Genomic DNA, 20,145 nt, shown 5'->3' with positions numbered 1-20,145 from the left:
CGGTCTTTGTTTTGTTTTTGGTTTTGTGGCAGGATGGATCGCCTGGCTCATGCCCCCTATCAGTATTCCAAACGCACACTCAGCAAAACCCCCACGTCCACCGGGAGACCATCAGCTCGCCGGTCGCTGGTCGTGGATGCTGAACATGCTTGTTGCCATCCCGCCTCCTCCATACCTCCTTCCTTGCCCCTCCCCGTTTTGTAGTTTTTGTCTCCAGAAACAAATCCTCCTCGTTTCTTGACAATAGCTGCTCTGACGGGGGAAAAAGTCTTGGCAGGAATTGCAAAAGGTTCCAGTTATCTAAGTAGCCACCTGCCCTCTGCAGTTTGTGAAGGTGTCGTCTGCAAAGGAATCTTGCACTGGCTTACAATGATGCCTCCAAAGAACACAGGTGGAGACTAATCCATTACTGCAAGCGGCAAGCTGCTGCATTATCATACATTATCCCGGTGTGACACCAGGATCTGTGTGCTGGAACTCATGTAACAGCCTTTAATGTGGAGCCGAGGAGCATCTTCACCAAACAAAAGGGCAGCTTTTCCATTTCTGTGCTGCTGCCCTTGAAGAGGTCACACAGCGAGGCTCCGTATCCGTGTCCTCCAGTAAAGGACACTACAGGAGCAATTAGTCTGGAACAGAAAAGGGAAGCAGGAAGAGGGTTTGAGAGCAAGGAGACGAGGATGTGAAGAAAGGGGAAATCCTACGCCCTTAATAAACCTCATCAGCCCCAAAATTCTAATCAACTCTTGCACTGTGTTTCATCTTTTCATAACTTAAATTCGCACAACAAAACAACCTCTGAAACAGAAAACAGTTCTTGAAGAAAAAGATTCATTTAATTCTTCTGATGCATCATTTTTTTTCAGCTTTTGTGTTTTGAGAATTCTGAAACAGTTAATCTCTTCATGCTGTAACATTCATTTGGTGCTTCAGGTAACTTGAAATAATGAATCATTTTCTGAAGCATTTAACTTTTAAAACATATTTGTAATATGTTCTCTGCCAAGTGAAATCATGAATCACTCAATCACAAAGACTCAATCTGATTGTGTGCAATAATCTTCGTAAGGTGCAGGTGCAATGAATCATTTTATGAAGCAGTTTTGAGACAGTGATTAAGTTTGTTTCTAATTCGAGCAGCCTTTGGCAGATAAAAAATGTAAGGTGTGCCCAAATAACACGTTTTGATAATGTTCGTCCAAGGTTCTCTATTGGTTACACTGTATGATCGCATTCTTAGGACTTTCATAGAAAGTTTGTTCAAAAGGTTTTCCAAATCTTATTTTCATTCCGCTATTTAGTTTGAACAAGTCAAGGTTATGTGCATTAGCCTAGGTGCAATGTGGACGATTTTCCAATTTAACCACAAGTCAGAAGTACGTAATATCGAAAGAGCTCAGTACGTGCACGTGTTTGCATAAAACAATTGATTTTTCCGGCAATTTCTAGCCATGTAGTCATGCTATATATAGTGCACATTAGCCTAGATCATGCTACATTACTAGTCATTAAAACTACACATAGGCCTACATGGCTAAGAACTGCTAGGACAATCTATTGGTTTATGCTATCCTATGCAGTAGATGTACTGATTTATTTTGTTTATACTATGTTAAAACTATGTTATGTTAGAATTTTAGAGTTAGATCTAATAACAGAAAAAGCCAGCTAGCTAACATTAGCATAGCGTTCCTCTAATGTAACGCATTTAATCATGCAAATGATAATTATGGTATTTCAAGGCAACGAAAAGACTCCTGCCAATATCTACGATTAACTATGTATAATGTTTATCCCCCGCTCGTCCATCCGCCTGTCTGTCCATCCATTCCAAAAAGGGTATAAGTGTTCTGAAATCAACTACTCTCACACTTTTAGGAGGAATTTTGTAAAACTTGGTACAAGTCCTTGTTACAGGTTTGTAATACACATATTATAATATCGTTCATGTTGGGTCCATTTTGCCAGAGTTATGGCCCTGTATTAACAAATCCAGACTAATCAGTTTCATGAGTGGGTGCCTGCATTCTGAAATCAACTTCTCTCACATTCTTAGTTGAAATTCTGGGAAACTTTGCACACTTCCTTGTTATAGGTTGGTAATACACATATTAATTTCATTCAAGTTTCCCACAGTTATGGCCCTTGATTAACAAAGCTAGACTCTGTTAGTTTCATGTTTGGGTGCTTGCATTCTAAAATCAACTCCTCTCACACTTTTAAATGGAATTTTATGCAACTTGGTACAAATCCTTGTTATAGATTGATAATATGCATATTGTAATATTGTACAAGACTGACATTTTAGCAGAGTTATGGCCCTTGATTAACAAACCTAGATACGGGCAGTTTCATGAGTTGGTGCCTGCATTCTGAAATCAATTCCTCACATATTTTGGACAAATTTCATGAAAATTCGTACAAGTCCTTGAAATGTTATTAGAATGTATCAAAGCACTTGTTCCAAAGCAGCATTTGCCAGCGCGGGATATTGTGCTCTCAGCGCACTTTTGTTTGTATTGTGATATTTTCTAGCCTGGTAAAACCACAGCAGCAGCAGAAGAAGAGCAAAATGTTCCCGGGAATGTTCCCAGAACATTCCTGAAAATGGAATTTTTTTTTCCCAAAACATTCTCATGACCAAGAGAAAAATTCCACACATCAATGTTACTGTAACTATTCTATTCTTATAACTTTAACCAAATAATCTCATAATGTTACTAAACATTAAAATGTTACTTGGGTGAATGATGTTTTAGAATTTGCATTGTGAAGTTTATGACAAATAATTTGGTGTTTCAAGTGTTTTGAAACTGAAGTGTTTCTGGAAGCAAGTGGTTCATTTGGTGTTTCGAACAATTTTCTTTCATTTTCGTGTTCATCCTCTCATTGTGACCAACCGAAAGGTGCCTAGAGTTTTGTTTTTTTTCCTTAAATGTAGGACTGAGTCTGTCTGAACCAGCCTTCATTTTCGTCTTGACAAGATAATAATCTTCTTCAGCTAATGGACCCAGAGACTGTAATGGTGCCGTTTAGAAAATGAGGCATATTAACACCAGCATGACTCAACTTTATGCAAGTGTACTGTGAAAAATGAGGCGATCTCAGTCAGACTGTCCCATTTTTTTTTTATGCATCTGATTACGAGGCTCCTTCTGTCCATTCTGCTTCCTGGCCCTTTCCTTCTCATCACTCTGAGCTCACTACAAACCCACAGGTGTATTCTTTGGCAAATCCACTGAGGGCTCAGAGATAACACGGTGCGCAATGGAGTGCAGTCCCATCTTTGGTTTATTATTTCTGGAAGAATAAGATAATGGAGCGAGAGTCTCAGTAAGATACAGTAAGTTGTTTAGATATACCACAACACAACAACCTTTTTCTGCTTGAAGTTTTTCTGTGCATGCAAAACATTGTTCGGCACATTGACTTTATGCAATTTGGCAGTCATGCTTTCTGCGGATGACAGTAAGTCCCTTCGGCTGCTCCCTTGTTTGCACTCGGGGTCGCCACAGCAAATCCAAGGTGGATCTGCATGTTGATTTGGCACAGGTTTTACGCCGGATGCCCTTCCTGACGCAACTCCACATTACATGGAGAAATGTGGCAGGGGTGGGATTTGAACCCAGAACCTTCCGAACTGAAACCAAGCGCATTAACCACTTGGCCACCACCTCTGCTACCTCATGCTTTCTGCGGATGACAACGGCGCAATATTCGGATGCGCCTTACAAAGGCGAAATCACAAGGCGTGTGCACACACGCAGAGATGCACATTAGTGCATCAAACTACAGTGAAACTGAATTGAAAACAATAAAGAAAACCTTGACTTTATGACTTCATTGCTTCACCTCAGGGAGCCTTGGTGGCTGTCCTCGAAAATGAGCCCCTTGTGTACTTTGATGCCATTTCCTTCTCAGAAAACCTCTCCACCATCTGAATGTGAATATGCCAGGTTCTAGCATGTACAGCTGTGCACTTAGACTTAGAAGGCACCGTGAAGCACCAGAACAGAGGAAGCTGAGAGAAAGCTATAAGAATACAGAAAGGCAATGAGGACTGATGGACTTTGTGTATTAATGAAAATCAGGATTCAGGCATTAGCCTACAGGTAGCAGCACTGAAAAGAGTGAATAATTTTTAACTATTTAAAAAGTCAGTGCTAGCAGAGGATGTTGATGATTGTGTTATGCCCATTTTTCTTACATAGTACCATCCCAGGCTTTATGTTCTCACAATTCCAATGGTGAAAAAAAACTAAATTAAAATTTGCAGGTATTGCTCTTCTTGTCCTCCTTTTCCCCCCAGGAAAAAACCTGCCTGGAGCGACAGGACAGTCTGATCCTTTTAAACTCAGACTTAAAACTTATCCTTGACGCATAAACAGCTGGTTTGTACGATAGGCTATTCTTGGCCCAAGATTTCCATCTAAATTTATTCAAAATTTAGACCGTATTAGCAAAAGCATTATTCCTCAAATAAGGTACTATTGTAATTTCAAATTGTGTGTTGAATTTCAATGATTGGTTGTTGCACCCATGGAGTTCTCTGCCCCATTGTTATTTTGGTGGATGGGAGGCCCAAGATTCTCATCTATGATAAAGATCTCTGACTGTGTGGAGGTCGACGGTGCAATAAAGTGATTGAGTTTTGCTCTGAAAGACAATCTGCACACACACTCATCACCATGAGGCCAAGGCTTCACAGCTGTTATGATTTATTTTTGACTCATTATTACTCCCTTGAGCCGTTGACCTAGTCATTCTAATTCTAAAGTTATTAACTTGTACTGTCCGTGCCCCTTTTAACTTCAAGTTGGCACATTTTTTCCAAAACATGCTTTGCCCTCTGAATACCGTTTCAAAATCACCTTCATTATTCATGGAGCTACTGTGTTACAAAACACAACTGAACCCTGTAAAACAGGGTTGGAAGTGTTGATTTAAAATGCAGAAATTTAACATATATATATATATATATATATATACTTAAACCTAATCTAAGTCATCACAATATTCAAGTAATGTAGCCTGGCTACTCTCTATTACCTCAAGGATATTTTAAAATAAATAAACCAAAGCAATAAATAGCCAGTAAAATGATGCATATATTGATACTTGTTATTTAGCCGTCTTTAAAAATGTACAAATTCATGAAATGAGAATTTTAAAAAGACAGTTAATTCTTCAGCCACCTAACACATTAGCTAACAAGATGGGGTTAGCAAGCAAGCATGAGTCAGCGAAGCTATTTTGAACAGGCCACTGAATAAAAACACAAATCATGCATGTGTTTAAAATAACTGCAAAACCACTGGGGGAGAAGTTAATGTAATTACAGGCAATGTTCAATTCATGGATAATTCAGTTAGGCTATGGGTTAACACCAGAAAGCTAGCTAGCTCGTACTTACACTTGAATTTTGCAGCCTATAGCTAGCTAACAGCTCGTAATGTGTTTTCTCAAATTAGATGTAGAGGCCTTTATGGTTATATGCTGCCATCTTGAAGGCATAATTTGCATTGCCTTATCTTGAAAATGGGCAGCGCAGTCTCTGAGGATGGGCGCTAAAGGGGTAAAATATGATACATATGACGTAATTTCTCTACTTCCGGGCATGGAAACACAGCACTTCCTCTGAGGTTTTGGGCAAATTACATGCAAACAAAGTGAAAATGCAAAGAAAAAGTGATGTGTTGTGGTTTATTTATGACGCGGAGCTCAAATGTGTTGAGGTGATTGCGCCGGTGAGAGAACACAGCTACTTTGGTTAGCTGTGTAGGCTAACACTTACCGACACAACCTCTCACATTTGCCTCGTCTTCCCTTCCCCAGACCATTTTCCCGTGTGAAGTTATGCTGTGTATATATTGCGCAACGGGAGCGGATGTCCCCATAAGTGGTCAAATCCCGCGATATTACGCAGGGTTCAAATGAGACTGCGCCGCCCTATTCTATCCATCTCATTTTCTCATTTTTGTCATTGCCTTCTCGACTTTGTTAGAAATATTTTAGCATATTTGCACGCAATTTACAAGATTTGGCCTTGATAACGAGTCAGGGTTGACACACCCACACACACACAGGAATGTCAACACAATAAACTGACACGGAGCCAGGCGACTGTGCTGTGGGTGGATGTCTGCAGCTCCACGGCCGATCTGTTTGACACAACTGGGTTAAAAGATAAGGGTCCACCATGTTTCCTCTGTGCAAAGTCTCAGATGTGGTCAGAGGAGCGAGTCGGTTCAACGCGTTTGTCAGCCATGGATTAACAAACTAATGCATTTTTGTCAGACTAATTGATGAGGTGCTTTCAATTGTACTCTCGATTGGTTTGAGGATACTCATCGGACAAATTGCACGTGTTTCTCCCAGAGTTGCCGAGCAAAGAGAATGAGGAGGACGAGGAAGGTGCGGACGTTTCTACTACACCATCAGCTGAGCCGCTAATAACACCCGGGCCTCAGTGGACAGGTGAGAAACTCTTTATATTCACCATAAAAAAAATCTGTCCTTCTGGACAAAATTACCCTGCATCCTTTGCCTAAAGCCAGTAATTGCTTCTCAAGGGATTGCCAAAAGTAGTCCTTTAATCTGTGCTTTTGGAAACCACAAGTCCTGAAGAACTACATTTCTCTACTGGTTCTCAAATAAGCAATCAGTGATCTGCTGACAACGGCGTTCTTTCAAAAAATTTAAAGCAACAAAGCGTCGGCAAAGCACATAGAAGTGCAAAATCTCTGCATGTCAGCGAGTTGCATTTTATTCATTGGTGTGGGATAGAAATATAAAATGACCCCCTGAGGGAAATTAAATGGTTCAACAGCAAATAAATAAATAGGTGAATCACAGGCATGAATTAAAAAGGGCTTCTCAGATCAAATATGCCTGCTAATGGTGGTATAGCTGACTTTGTGATGTCATAAAGTGAATGTTAAAGAATGAGATGAAAGGATGCTGTGTCTTGCATTGTTTGTGAAACAGATAAAAGCAAAAATCCTGGGTCAGATTTGGGTCACCAACAAAATTTGGTCATCAGACACATAAGCTGACACTATTCTTTCAGTTAGTAGAGGAAACGGTATAAAATAACAAAATGACTTAACTTTTTTCCTCAAAATAAAATCAATTTGTCCTTAGGTGATCCTCAATAATAAAACAGAGTTTAAGTAAATACACAAATAATCCATAACCTCTGAAACGGAATTAGTTGTGATGGAGGGCATCAGACCTTTGTGATGTCATAAGGCAAGAATGGTAAGAGAACAACATTAAAAGGAAAAGGAGAAAGAGGCAGGTCTGGATCACCACCAAAACTCACCAAACTCCTCTCTGACTTAAGAAGAACTCGCTCTCCACCACATTTAAAAAAAAATGAGCATATTTTGACAGACAGGGGGCGCTCATTTATCCTAAAAAAAAGAAGCCTCATTGATATATTAGGCCAGAATAATGATACTGATTTTATAAGCAAAATACGTACACGAAAACATTCACTGTCAGCTCAGTTCCCAGAAGGAGGTGTGACCCGCGTCATCGTCGCCTCAGAATAACAAATGATGTCAAGTACATTTCAAAAATAGACGTGTTAACAGCGCTGCTTTGTGCTGACGGCTCATCATGGGGCTTCACAGTCCTTTTGTGCTAAAAGCGACAGACCTATGTATCCACAGAAATATCAGCTGTTAAACTGAGAAACTGCTCCGAGAATCCGCTTGAATGAACCCACAGCAGAGTTCTGACACAGTGATGTCATAAAGCCATCAGACTTAGTTTTTTTTCTGAAATGAGCAAACTCTACTAAACTCCATCAGACAGAAATGTCACCGAGCTTTTGCTTTTATGATTTAGAATCAGTGCACAGAAGGTTGACATGTTCACATGTAATTTCACACCAGAAGTGTGTCGCTTACCAGCTGTTCCACAAAGTTGAGTAGTAAATTTTATTCAAACTACTGCGTTTACTGTAACTGTGCCTCCCCGTAGACATCCTGTTCCCACAGGATTGTGTTGGATAGGGACGGGACGACTAGTCGTCATAGTCGACTATGACTAGCGAACATCCGACTAGTCGAAAGCCATTTATTAAGTTCATTTAAACGTGAAAAGAACAGAGCTGCTGGAGCTGCTACCACAGTGAGGAAAGTGTGTGAGCCTCGGCAGGTGAATTAGTCAGCTCGAACAGGTCGTCTGAATGCAGGTATTGTCCTGTTTATTTATTTATTTTTTTTGTATTTGTGATTTTGTGCTTATAATTGTTAAAATAAATGTAACATTTGAGTTTCACCATGAAGATCTGAAATTGGCTAAATTCATTCAATGTCAAATTTAGCTGCCCACTAGTTGACTAATGATTTTCATGAGTCATCCCGAGAGCCCGACCGATATGGATTTTTTTGAGGCCGATAACGATATTTGGATGAAAAAAAATGCCGATAATCAATGAATCAGCTGATTTGCCGATAGCCGATAAATCAGCCGATATTTTTTTTTAATGAATAAAATGTTCTTTTTTGGACCCTTAACAAAAAAGGTATGAGCTAAAAGCTGAAGCTTTGTCCTCATATTGATTAACTTTATAACAGAGAAGAATTTTCAAGTTCAAAAAATGCAATACAGAATTAAACCTTTGTGAAATTAGCAAATACATATCCTTAAAAAGAGTTGTGAAATACATCTGATCTTGTACCTCTTGTTGCAACTTAGATATAGGTTCAGGATAAGGATATAGATCCTTATAAACTTACTTGTATGCTTCTGTCAGCCGATTAGTGCAGTGTGACAGCGAACTACGGGGGCCGGTGATGAACACATTCAAGCAAGGGTGTAAACAGCTCTCAGCTGAACGGAGTCAGAGCTCCATCTACTGGACAAACGGTCCAAGGACAGTTTATATTGCCGACACAAATATTATTTCAGTAACTGTTCTGTTTATGAGAAATTATCGGCGTTCTATCGGCAAAATTTCAGCCGATAGTGAGTACTTTGAGAAGGGCTTATATCGGCTGATAATATCGGCCAGCCGATATATCGGTCGGGCTCTAGTCGTCCCAACCCTAGTGTCGGATGAGGGGGGCCGCCTGCAGTGGTGTGTAACGCGGCGAGCCGCCTTTGTGCAGAAGCCACCGCGTGCCAAACTGCTCAGGCTCAGAGGTCACATATCGACAGGTGCAAGCTGACAAACACGACACCGATTCAACCAGTGGTTATATTTTCCACTCAGCCTGAATCACTGGAAAGCAAACAAAAGAATGGACGGGTCACTGGCAAAACGTGGAAAACACACACACCCTGTATTTGTTAGTGTCACTGGAGATCCAGTAGACACAGATCCAGCTTACTTTATTAATCCCAAAAGGCCAGTTCATTTATAGAGTCAGCCTGTCCACAATTACAGAATACGATAAAAAAAGAACCATTTAACAGCCACAATCAAACATCATCACAACAATAATCGCAACCAGTGACACCACAGCAGAGCAAGATGCAACATCATTCCCACTTGTGCGTTTAGTGACCTTATAGCCGAAGGAGTAAAAGAATATGCATAACGGTTTGTTTTCCGAATCGGCACATAATACGGCCAACCTGATCTCACGGATACAAATTCACTGCCAAGTACTTGATGAGGTTGTGATGATATTTTGTGTACTTTCTGGACCACCCATGTTTTCCAGAGAGAGCAGAGGTCCATAGGTTGAACACCAGTAATTGTGGAGCACACCCTGATGATGTCATTCAGACACTTCTTGTTTTTCACAGAAAGATGATAAAACCAGCATAAAGAAAATGTTAAAAGACTCAATGAAAGTTTGATAAAAAGGTGCATAAAATATTTCTGCTGACACAGAAGAAATTGAGTTTCCTCAACAAGTGGATTCTTTGGTTTGCTTGCTTTAATAAAATCACTAGATAGATTTTATTCAAGTTTTTTAGCTCAGAGTATATACAATTATTGATGAATATTGGAAGCTTCTTTATGACATCACAAATATATATATATATAAAATGAAGTTTAAAAGGAAAAGTTTGCCTGTGCACCGGCAAAATTTCCCCTATATTTGTTTTGTAAACTGTATCTGTAGCATGACCCAAGCAGAAGGTCACCCCTTTGAGTCTGGTCTGCTTGAGGTTTCTTCCTCAAATCATCAGAGGGAGTTTTTCCTTACCACTGTCGCCTGTGTGCTTGCCCTTGGGGTGGTGAGGTTCGACCTTACTTGTGTGAAGCGCCTTGAGGCAACATTGCTGTGATTTGGCGCTATATAAATGATAATAAATTAAAATAACCTACTATTATTCAGCTGTTATTATTAGGTTGTTGTTAGTAAGACCCTTCGGCTGCTCCCTTGTTTTCACTCGGGGTCACCACAGCAGATTCAAGGTGGATCTGTATGTTGAATTGGCACGTTTTACACTGGATGCCCTTCCTGAAGCAACTCCACATTACATGGAGAAATGTGGCAGGGGTGGGGTTTGAACTGGGAACCTTCCTCAATGAAACCAAGAATACTAACCACTTAGGTTATGACTAGGTCATTAATAATAATAAAATTTCAGCTTTATTACACAATTCAAAATCAAAGACTTTGTAAAAGTTATTCTAATCCAATTACATTTTTTCCACAAATCTGATTGGTTAAAGTGTGTGAGATTTCAGACCGTATAATATCGGGGTAGCGGTGGCAAATTATTTGACCGTTTCACATTTAGATGTATTACTCCGTGCCCTGACGAGATGTCATTCCTGTCCTCCATGCAACTGCACACGCGCAATATAGTCGGGACGCGGAACTGTCGATTTATGCGACGAGACGCACAATTCGACAGAACACCGGCTGCGCGCTGGTAGCTGTTAGCCGAGAGCGAGAGAAACCCATACGAAAGTATTGATGTGGATTCTGATACAGAATTACTGTTTCACATTTGATGGATTTGATGGATTTTCACATTTGATGGATTACTCCGTGCCCTGACCGCTGTTGGATGCTGCTGCCTCGGCTCAACGGTAAGCCTTGCCGACCGAATTACCTACAGAAAAATAAACCATGCAAACGATGGTATTGAATCAGAATAACCCCCTGGTGTTTGATGATTTGCAGACGCTCATGCTGTTATACCGTGGCAAATAGCCATTTTTATCAGCTCTGCTTACGCATTGCCAGTAAAGCTCTTTTTGCGACCGTATAACCAGCACAAATGTCCGCAAATCATCAGACACAACAGGGTTATTCCCTAATTTTTAGACGTCTCATGATCTACCAGCAGTACCTTCACTGAACACCAGTGGGTGACTTTGGGGCTGCCCTATCGCTATCCTTTACTTCAAGAATAAATTTTACAGTAATTAAAAGGAAAAAGCAGCAGATGAAGGGCACTTTGTGGTGCCATTAAGCCAGTTCTTGATTTTTATTTTATTTATTTTTTTTGCCTTCATATATTTTCCTTTTTGTCCACTATTTTAAGAACTGGCGACTGACATCACAAAGCTCCATAAATATTCATTCTGTGCACCGTTCTCCATGTACATCTGGAGCGGCATTACTGCAAAACTTACACCAAATCAATCCATACCGGATCTATAGTGGTGCCACTGACAACAAAATCGCAGCAGCCAAAGACAGTTTCCAGTTAACTTTCAAACATGGCAGTTGTCATATCATATGTACTGACTCTGTGATGTCATAAAGTCCGTTCTTGACATATAGACAAAATAAAAGTAAAAGGTTTTGAATCAGATCTGGATTGCTGCCAAAAATTAGAGCCAAGTTATCCTGATGGTGAATTATAACCACGTGTTGAACATAAGAGAAGTGCAGAGGAGGAGCATAAAAACACAGCAGGAGAGAGGAAGGTAAAACACCGGAAGATGAGTGAAAACGGCTGCAGTTTAAAAATAGCAGACCCACCTATGAGAGTTTCTCCTTTTTTCAAGGCGGTTCTTTGATGGAAGTCATCAAGAAAAGAGTGAATGAGGGGAGCCGGACAGGGAGGGATGATGGGAAACAGCAACAGTGCGACCTATAAAAGATGAAGAGAAGGACTAAACAAAAAATGAACTCCGTCTTTGACTGAAAAGAGTGTGAAGTCAACATCTGCGTGTTTAAAACTGGCACAATAAATATAACACTCAATATAATGTGCCAGTATAACGCCAGTCAGAAATCACAAGGCCGATTTAAACTCACATTTTCCATTTTGGACAAGTATTTAAAAAGCACTGCTGCATTTTCATGCACGTGCACGTGTGGATGAAGAAGACTCAGCACAGTCACTTCACTTCTGGTGCACGGTCATGGGGCATATATTTAAATACACCCTTGCTAAAATTTCATTCAATCTTCCCCTATTTCTTATCTTCCATTTGATCAGTGTATATGTTAAAATATTTCCAAGATTTAATTCCTCTGGAAGCAGCATGAACAATTCCAGAAACAGACACACTGCTTTGAACAAACTTCTGAATGCCCAACTGGTGTAATTCTTAGTAGACTGGGTATGCTTTGGCTTACTTAATGGCCTACCTGAAGAAACAGTACCTTCCAACTTTAACAGAAGAAGGGGAAGAAATTTTAGGAATTCATTCAAGGCTTCTGGAGAAAAACTGTGGGTCTCCAATAATGTAGTTCCTCAAAGCAATTCATGGTACCACAAACAACTGTACGTCTACTGCGCAAAAACTATAAGCCTGGGACCCTATAGACTTTACGTCAATTGAAGGAGGCCCAAATTAAAAACCAGGAACCAACTTTTGTTATACAACCCCTGGCAAAAATTATGGAATCACCGGCCTCAGAGGATGTTCATTCAGTTGTTTAATTTTGTAGAAAAAAAGCAGACCACAGACATGACACAAAACTAAAGTCATTTCAAATGGCAACTTTCTGGCTTTAAGAAACACTATAAGAAATCAAGAAAAAAAGATTGTGGCAGTCAGTAACGGTTACTTTTTTAGACCAAGCAGAGGAAAAAAATATGGAATCACTCAATTCTGAGAAAAAATTATGGAATCACCCTGTAAATTTTCATCCCCCAAATTAACACCAGCATCAAATCAGATCTGCTCATTGACATTGATCCTATGTGTCTTTTTGCAAGGATTGTTTTTGCAGTTTTTGCTCTATGGCAAGATGCATTATCATCTTGAAAAATGATATCATCCCCAAACATCCTTTCAATTGTCCAAAATATCAACATAAACTTGTGTATTTATTGATGATGTAATGACAGCCATCTCCCCAGTGCCTTTACCTGACATGCAGCCCCATATCATCAATGACTGTGGAAATGTACATGTTCTCTTCAGACAGTCATCTTTATAAATCTCATTGGAAAGGCACCAAACAAAAGTTCCAGCATCATCACCTTGCCCAATGCAGATTCGAGATTCATCACTGAATATGACTTTCATCCAGTCATCCACAGTTCACAATTGCCTTTCCTTAGCCCATTGTAACCTTGTTTTTTTCTGTTTAGGTGTTAATGATGCCTTTCGTTTAGCTTTTCTGTATGTAAATCCCATTTCCTTTAGGTGGTTTCTTACAGTTCGGTCACAGACGTTGACTTCAGTTTCCTCCAATTCGTTCCTCATTTGTTTTGTTGTACATTTTTCAATTTTTGAGACATATTGCTTTAAGTTTTCTGTCTTGACGCTTTGATGTCTTCCTTGGTCTACCAGTATGTTTGCCTTTAACAACCGTCCCATGTTTGTATTTGGTCTAGAGTTTAGACACAGCTGACTGTGAACAACCAACATCTTTTGCAACATTGCGTGATGATTTACCCTCTTTTAAGAGTTTGATAATCCTCTCCTTGTTTCAATTGACATCTCTCGTGTTGGAGCCATGATTCATGTCAGTCCACTTGGTGCAACAGTTCTCCAAGGTGTGTTCACTCCTTTTTAGATGCAGACTAACGAGCAAATCTGATATGATGCAGGTGTTAGTTTTGGGGATGAAAATTTACAGGGCGATTCCATAATTTTTTCCTCAGAATTGAGTGATTCCATATTTTTTTCCTCTGCTTGGTCTAAAAAAAGTAACCGTTACTGACTGCCACAATCTTTTTTTCTTGATTTCTTATAGTGTTTCTTAAAGCCAGAAAGTTGCCATTTGAAATGACTTTAGTTTTGTGTCATGTCTGTGATATGCTTTTTTTCTACAAAATTAAACAACTGAATGAACAGCCTCCAAGGCCGGTGATTCCATAATTTTTGCCAGGGGTTGTAAAGGTCCAAAAGAACCTCATGATCACCAGTAAGGAACTAATGAAGCCGGTGGAGGCATCAGAGAGAAATGCAACACTGTCCACCCTTAAGAAAGTGTTCCATCACCATGACCTGAAAGCCTGTCAACCAAGACGGAAGCCAACAATCCTTTTTAAACTAAGCAGGAAGTCATTAGTCCCAATGGCTTCCTGCTTAGTCAGGTTTTCAAAATAGACCTAACTGATTTAACATTGTTTTAAATAATAGAATACCTGCAGTTGGGAGAATTGAGTTTGAAAGGTTGAAGGGAAGACTTCTGGATCAGCAAAGTTCTCAAATTGCCATTTGAAATGTGGTGGAAGGGTGGGTCTTGGGTCAAGGAAGAATCGAGCTTTTCCAGGATGATATATTCTTTTTTTCTTGCAGCCTCTCTACTTGTACCAAAGAAAAAAAAAAAGTGGACAAAAACAGGTTTTCACCCCTTCTGTCTTTGGTTCATCTAAAGAAAATGCTTAGTTTTGATTGTCAAGTATGTTATGATTTTTTTTTTTTTTCAAAATTGGTTCCTAGGTTGGGTAGCTAGGGGTTTTAGAAAATCTATCCAAAGATCAAGCAAGGGTGGTAGAGTTTGAGTTTAATTACTAAGTCCTATACAGTCCCAGAGATATTCCACACATACCAAAAGATGTTACACCTAAGAGCTTCAAAAACATGAATTTAACCAATTATTTTAGAACTTTTTTTAGTTAATCAAGTAAGACAAATTTCAATAAAATTTATACCAAAGGTGGGCCCACCCAAATAAAGACTGTACAAACATACCAGATCTGTCTAATATACATAAAACTTTAAGCTATTCCTAGATCAGTTTATTACATTGAAAACATTTGTGCAAGAGATAATTGGAATTAAGCAAACTGAAAAATGTTCATCTTTTTGCCCATCTGTGAAGCATTATGTCATTTTAAACTAGTCTTTAAAGTCCTTGCCCAGTGAATGAACAAGCATAAACAAGTACGATACAGATTAGCTTGTCAAGTGCTCAGTGCGATTCAGGCAAACACATTGGCTCACGATTATGTATAAATTTCCAAAACAGCCATTTCCTCCACAGCACTCAAACACATCCAACACAATCGTAATGAACAGCACTTGGATGGAAACTCCAGATGGTTTACGCAATCCAGCAGGCACTGGTTTGTGGTTGTGAGTGGGTTGATCTCACACATGCCTTTTCTTTATCCCAGATGGAACTTGACTTTATAAAAGCTTTCATACAGGATTAGCACACGGAGGAACTCCCTTTCAACATTCTCAAGTTCAGTCAGTTTGTTTTCAGGCTTTAGAGTTAACCGTGTAAAAGGTCTAATACACACAATAAAATGAAATATGCTGTTCCAGTTTCACACCTAGTTTTTGATTTCACGTTACGATAATCAAATCTCAAAAGCATCTTTGCGCCTGGTTCCGATACTGATGTTAAGTTTTGACGTACCATTTTTCAGGCTAGGATTTATTTACAGTCAAATACTTATATACACATTGGGGTGACATCACTAGAATTGGATAAGTAACCCACAATGGACATTTTGTTAGAAATTCAACTGGAAAACAGCCGATACCGACCAAGAACCTCTTGTGATGTTAAAGGTACCAGGGGTTTAGGGGAACTAACCTTTTTGAGCCCCCCTTTGGAAGTCAGCAGGAAAATGATGGCCCAAGTCTATAGGGTCCTGGCACTTCCTGTCTTAGTGTATGGTTGCGAGACCTTAATATTAGCCAGTGGCCTAGAGCGACAACTGGTTGCCTTTGATATTTTGTTTCTTTGGATGTGGTTATGTCAAACTAGAGCTCTTGGTGAAATTTGATCATACCTGCATTAATGGCAAACATCCACCAGGTGGAAATATTGCTCCATTTCAAGAACCTTGAGTACAGGCTGCTGTGGGACACAACGACAAACCTGTTGCTTATAGTAGTAGATAAAACTAAAACTAATACTAATCCTATATTTTCACTTCAAAAGAAAGCTATAAGAATTATTAGTAAGAAACCATATCGTGAGCCAACAAACCCATTGTTTACCCGTTTGCATATTCTAAATTTTGGGACTTGATTGATTATATCATTATACAAATTATGTTCAAAGTGCAAAACAAATGTCTGCCCCAACATGTCCAGGACCTGTTTAAAACGAGAGACTCCAGTTGTAATTTACGAGGAACATTGTTATTTCAGAAATCAAAGATTCGAACCACCGTAAAAAGTCATTGTGTTTCTGGCAAAGGCGTTAATGTTTGTAACAACTGCCCAGATAACATAAAATCTCTTGGTACTTTGGTTGGCTTTAAAAGGCTCTACAGAAACTATTTGATTGTTTGCTACAGTATGTTAAATTAGGTTTATTGATTTTGTCTTGTTTACAGTGCACTGCTGCTTGCATGTTTGTATCTTTGAAATTTTAGTTCAGGAATCAATTTATACTTTGGATGAGGTAGATGTATAGTTTTATATGCATTTGTATAATTTGTACTTTTGGTTAAAGGGGTAGGCATTTACAAGCTTTGTGCTTCTGCCTACACCCTTTCGGGCGCACATGTGCATTGTTTTTTTCTTTCTTAACCATTTCTCATAAATGGTTACTCAGATGAGGCATCCTAAAGTCTTAGTTGCAGCCAAAGGAAATGTCAGTTACACTTTGGCCACAGAGGGTATTTCTGTAACCAGGCAATTTGAGGATCTTAGCACCTTGAAAAGGTCAAGGGGACACCCACATATCAGCTAGCAGTGATGGATAGATGGCTATTTTCAGGTGATGTGGACAGACTGGTTGGCCCCAAGGACCCAGGGTGGTTCCATAATGTGGTGGGTGCAGGAACACGTATCAGAACCATGCAACAAATTATTCAAACCCCCCCCCCCCAATTTATTTATTTTGAAATAGATAAGTAAAATGACTCTTAGGTGAGCAGATAGCATAAAATGTTTACCAATGAAATGCAAATTTGATGGAACTGTGGAAACTGTTTTTCTTCCACAGATATTCCACTGAACAGTGATGAATGGCTGGTCAGTCCAAAGGACAACGAAGAAGTCACGTTTCTTCCAGACTGCAATAAAGAACGCTCTGGGATCTGCAACATCTCTGACACCTGGGACTTGCCAACTTCTGACGTCAAGCCCACACAGAACACCACCGCCACAAACATGTTCATGATCCCAGCACCACCGATGTTGGTGCCATTGTATAGTGACTGGAACAGTGCCATGGCAGCTTGGGGTTTAGCCTGGGAGGCACACGTTTACGGCACTGGCTGTGCCTTTGCTATGCTAACACTAGCCTCAGCACTCAACTTGCTCTGCTTGCCGCTGCGATGCCCATCTGGATGTGGCTACTTTGCTCTGGTTAGTTTGTTTCTCCTAGCGGCTGGATGTACCAGGTCTTTCTCTTTGCTATATGATGCATACGGCCACCAGGACCGCTTGCCCTCCACAGAGGCCTCACTGATGCTCTATGAAGCGCCATTTCCCTGCCTGACTGCAGCTTTTGGTCTGGTTTTCCTCCTCCTCTCCATGCGTTCAAGGATGCAGCTCTCATACTCAGCCTTCCAAAGACCATGTTTCCTGGCCTGCCTGGTTGTCCTGCACTTTGCCGCTGCATTTGGACCAGTAACTCTGCTCAGGTTTTATCAGCAAAAACCCCTTTGCTTGTTTCTTTCACTAATCTCCCGCGGAGCATTTGTAGCACTGGCAACATTTCTGTCTGCGGCCTATTTTGTGTTCTACATCTACGTACGAGCAGACTCGAAGCATATCTACCACCTGAATAACACATCTCCAACACCTGCTGAGCGTTACAACCGCTGCCCCTTTGCAGAAAGTCGGGACTGGGAACGTGCAGCACTAACAGTTTGTCTTTCGGCATTGTTTTTTTTAGCATGTGCTGGACTGCAGTTATATGCAATGCTCAACGCTATGGGTGTTGCTGGTGGAGAGGAGGTCTTCCATCCTTGGCCGTGGTGGACATTTCAATTCAGTTGCAGACTGTGTGAGCTTGGAGTATGCCTTACCTTAGCCTTTGTGGTTGCACAGCCAGTCTATTGTTCCAACCACCTATCAGGTGCTGGAAGCTGCTGGACTGAACTGTTGGCATCTAAGTCACCGATGATACCTGGGAGCTATCAATGGACACTAAGTCAGCAGGAGAAGCTCGCCATTGTTGATACCATTGGTCTTGGAGAAACTGAGAGCCTCCCACTTTACACTTTGATAGATGACAGACTTGCTAACAGTCTAAATGATCTAGACCTCCTCTACCACAGCAACCGGGCCTTGGCATATCAAGACTTAGATTTGCATTTACAGGATTCTGAAAAGCCTGAAGGCGGAGCACCATCAGGAGGATCTTCAATTACCAGTGACTCCACTGCAGACCTACGGCCACCTTCACCCATCAACCTACGTCGCAGCATAGATGAGGCACTCTTCAGTGAGGCATTATTCCCAATGAGCCTCTTCAGCACTTCTGGAACATTTCGCTGCAGTGACCAATCCATAAATAACGGTCCAGTTCTCCAAAGCAGCTTCTGCGATCCCTTCACAGATGATTCCGGTCTGTATCGGACTTCTTCCTGTGTTGAGATGGCCTCTCAACCTCATCTTCTTTGCACCCAATCTCAAGCCGATACGGATATGGGTGGACCATCTCCTTCCCTGTCATGCTCCTCAAGCTGTTCATCCCCTGAACAATGGAGAGACAGTTCTTCCTGTTCTCTTTACAGAGCATCTCTCGGGGGATCCTCACACGTCCTCTGCCCAAGCCCGGACACACACACTCAGCAGGCCAACTCAGGCAATGTGGCATCTTCTGGCCAGCAGGCCCATCCAGACCCACAGAAGTGTTACCACGCGTTGGGTGCCACTTCACAACAGAGCTTGGACCTGGACATGTCGTCTGAGGCTGACCGGTCTGTGCAGCAGGAGTTCATCTGTGTTTGCAAGCAAACTGATGCTCTGAGCATCTGCAGCGAGACTATTGATTTATAAAGGACAATGATCAATTAAACACTTATCAAAACTGGCACCTGCTTTGCAAGGTGTAACAGAGCAAACTATTTTTAGAAGATTTTGAAGGAATGTCTGAGAATTCAAGTGCCAAGAATGTTAAAATCTAAAAGGCGATTTGTAAGCAACTTTTGAAGGACTGTTTAGTCAAAAAGAGTTCAAGAAATGTTGGTCATTCCGGTAACAGATAACCAGATTTGTAAAAGGAAAAAAAAAAAAAAAAAAAAAAAAAAAAAAAAAGGTTTTATTTAATACCTACATTCCAATATAGTACTGTGACTGAATATGCACTTGTTAAAACTACTGAATATGCTTTCAAATAACAGAACTATAAATGCATTTCATGTATAACAGCATTATTAACTTCCCAATACCTTACTACAGTAGTGCTGCACCGCCCTCTACTGGTAGAATACTATACCCTCAAATACAGAAGAGTTTAATTTATTTGTGTTCAAACTTTACTTTGACAGTTCAATAAAGATTGTTTTATACCAATAAGCTTCTGCTATCCGGCATTGTGACTGAAAACATATCAAGCTCAATGAAATAAAACCCAAATGTAGTTTTATTTATTTATTCTTCAGCGTACTGAACAGCAAAGAACCTTTCTCTGTTATCTCATTGTAAACATGTTCTGAAGTGATAATCCTTTAAAATAACCGGTTGCAATGAACAGTCTTTTCTTCTGTCCATCTAAAAAGCCCTTTGCCATTTTTAGGTACAAAAGCTACCAATCTGTTCTGGAAATTTAATTGCTTGGCAATACACTCAAGCCGAAACACATTCAAATGAAAAATTTTAGACTCGTGTATCACCTTTCGCTATGCTTGTGCTTTTTAGATGGACAAACAAATGGTGAGGTTTTAAAAAGT

General features: G+C 40.3%; 1 protein-coding gene across 2 annotated transcripts in view; it reads left to right on the top strand.

Moving 5' to 3' along the window:
* Positions 1-19,463, top strand: part of LOC117504346 (proline rich transmembrane protein 4) — a 32,932-nt gene extending 13,469 nt beyond the window's left edge. Inside the window, exons 3-4 of one of the 2 annotated variants that reach the window (XM_034163782.1) lie at positions 6,379-6,477; positions 17,247-19,462. In XM_034163782.1, the coding sequence (XP_034019673.1) occupies positions 6,379-6,477; positions 17,247-19,252 (2,105 nt within the window). In that variant the 3' untranslated portion in view covers positions 19,253-19,462. Of the gene's footprint in view, positions 1-6,378; positions 6,478-17,246 lie in introns of both variants that reach the window. The other variant, XM_034163783.1, reaches the window with a different exon arrangement.
* The last annotated feature ends 682 nt before the right edge of the window (positions 19,464-20,145 follow it).

The sequence above is a fragment of the Thalassophryne amazonica genome, chromosome 22, assembly GCF_902500255.1.
Source record: "Thalassophryne amazonica chromosome 22, fThaAma1.1, whole genome shotgun sequence".
In the NCBI taxonomy this organism is placed as follows: domain Eukaryota; kingdom Metazoa; phylum Chordata; class Actinopteri; order Batrachoidiformes; family Batrachoididae; genus Thalassophryne; species Thalassophryne amazonica.
This window is presented reverse-complemented; position numbering and strand designations above follow the sequence as displayed.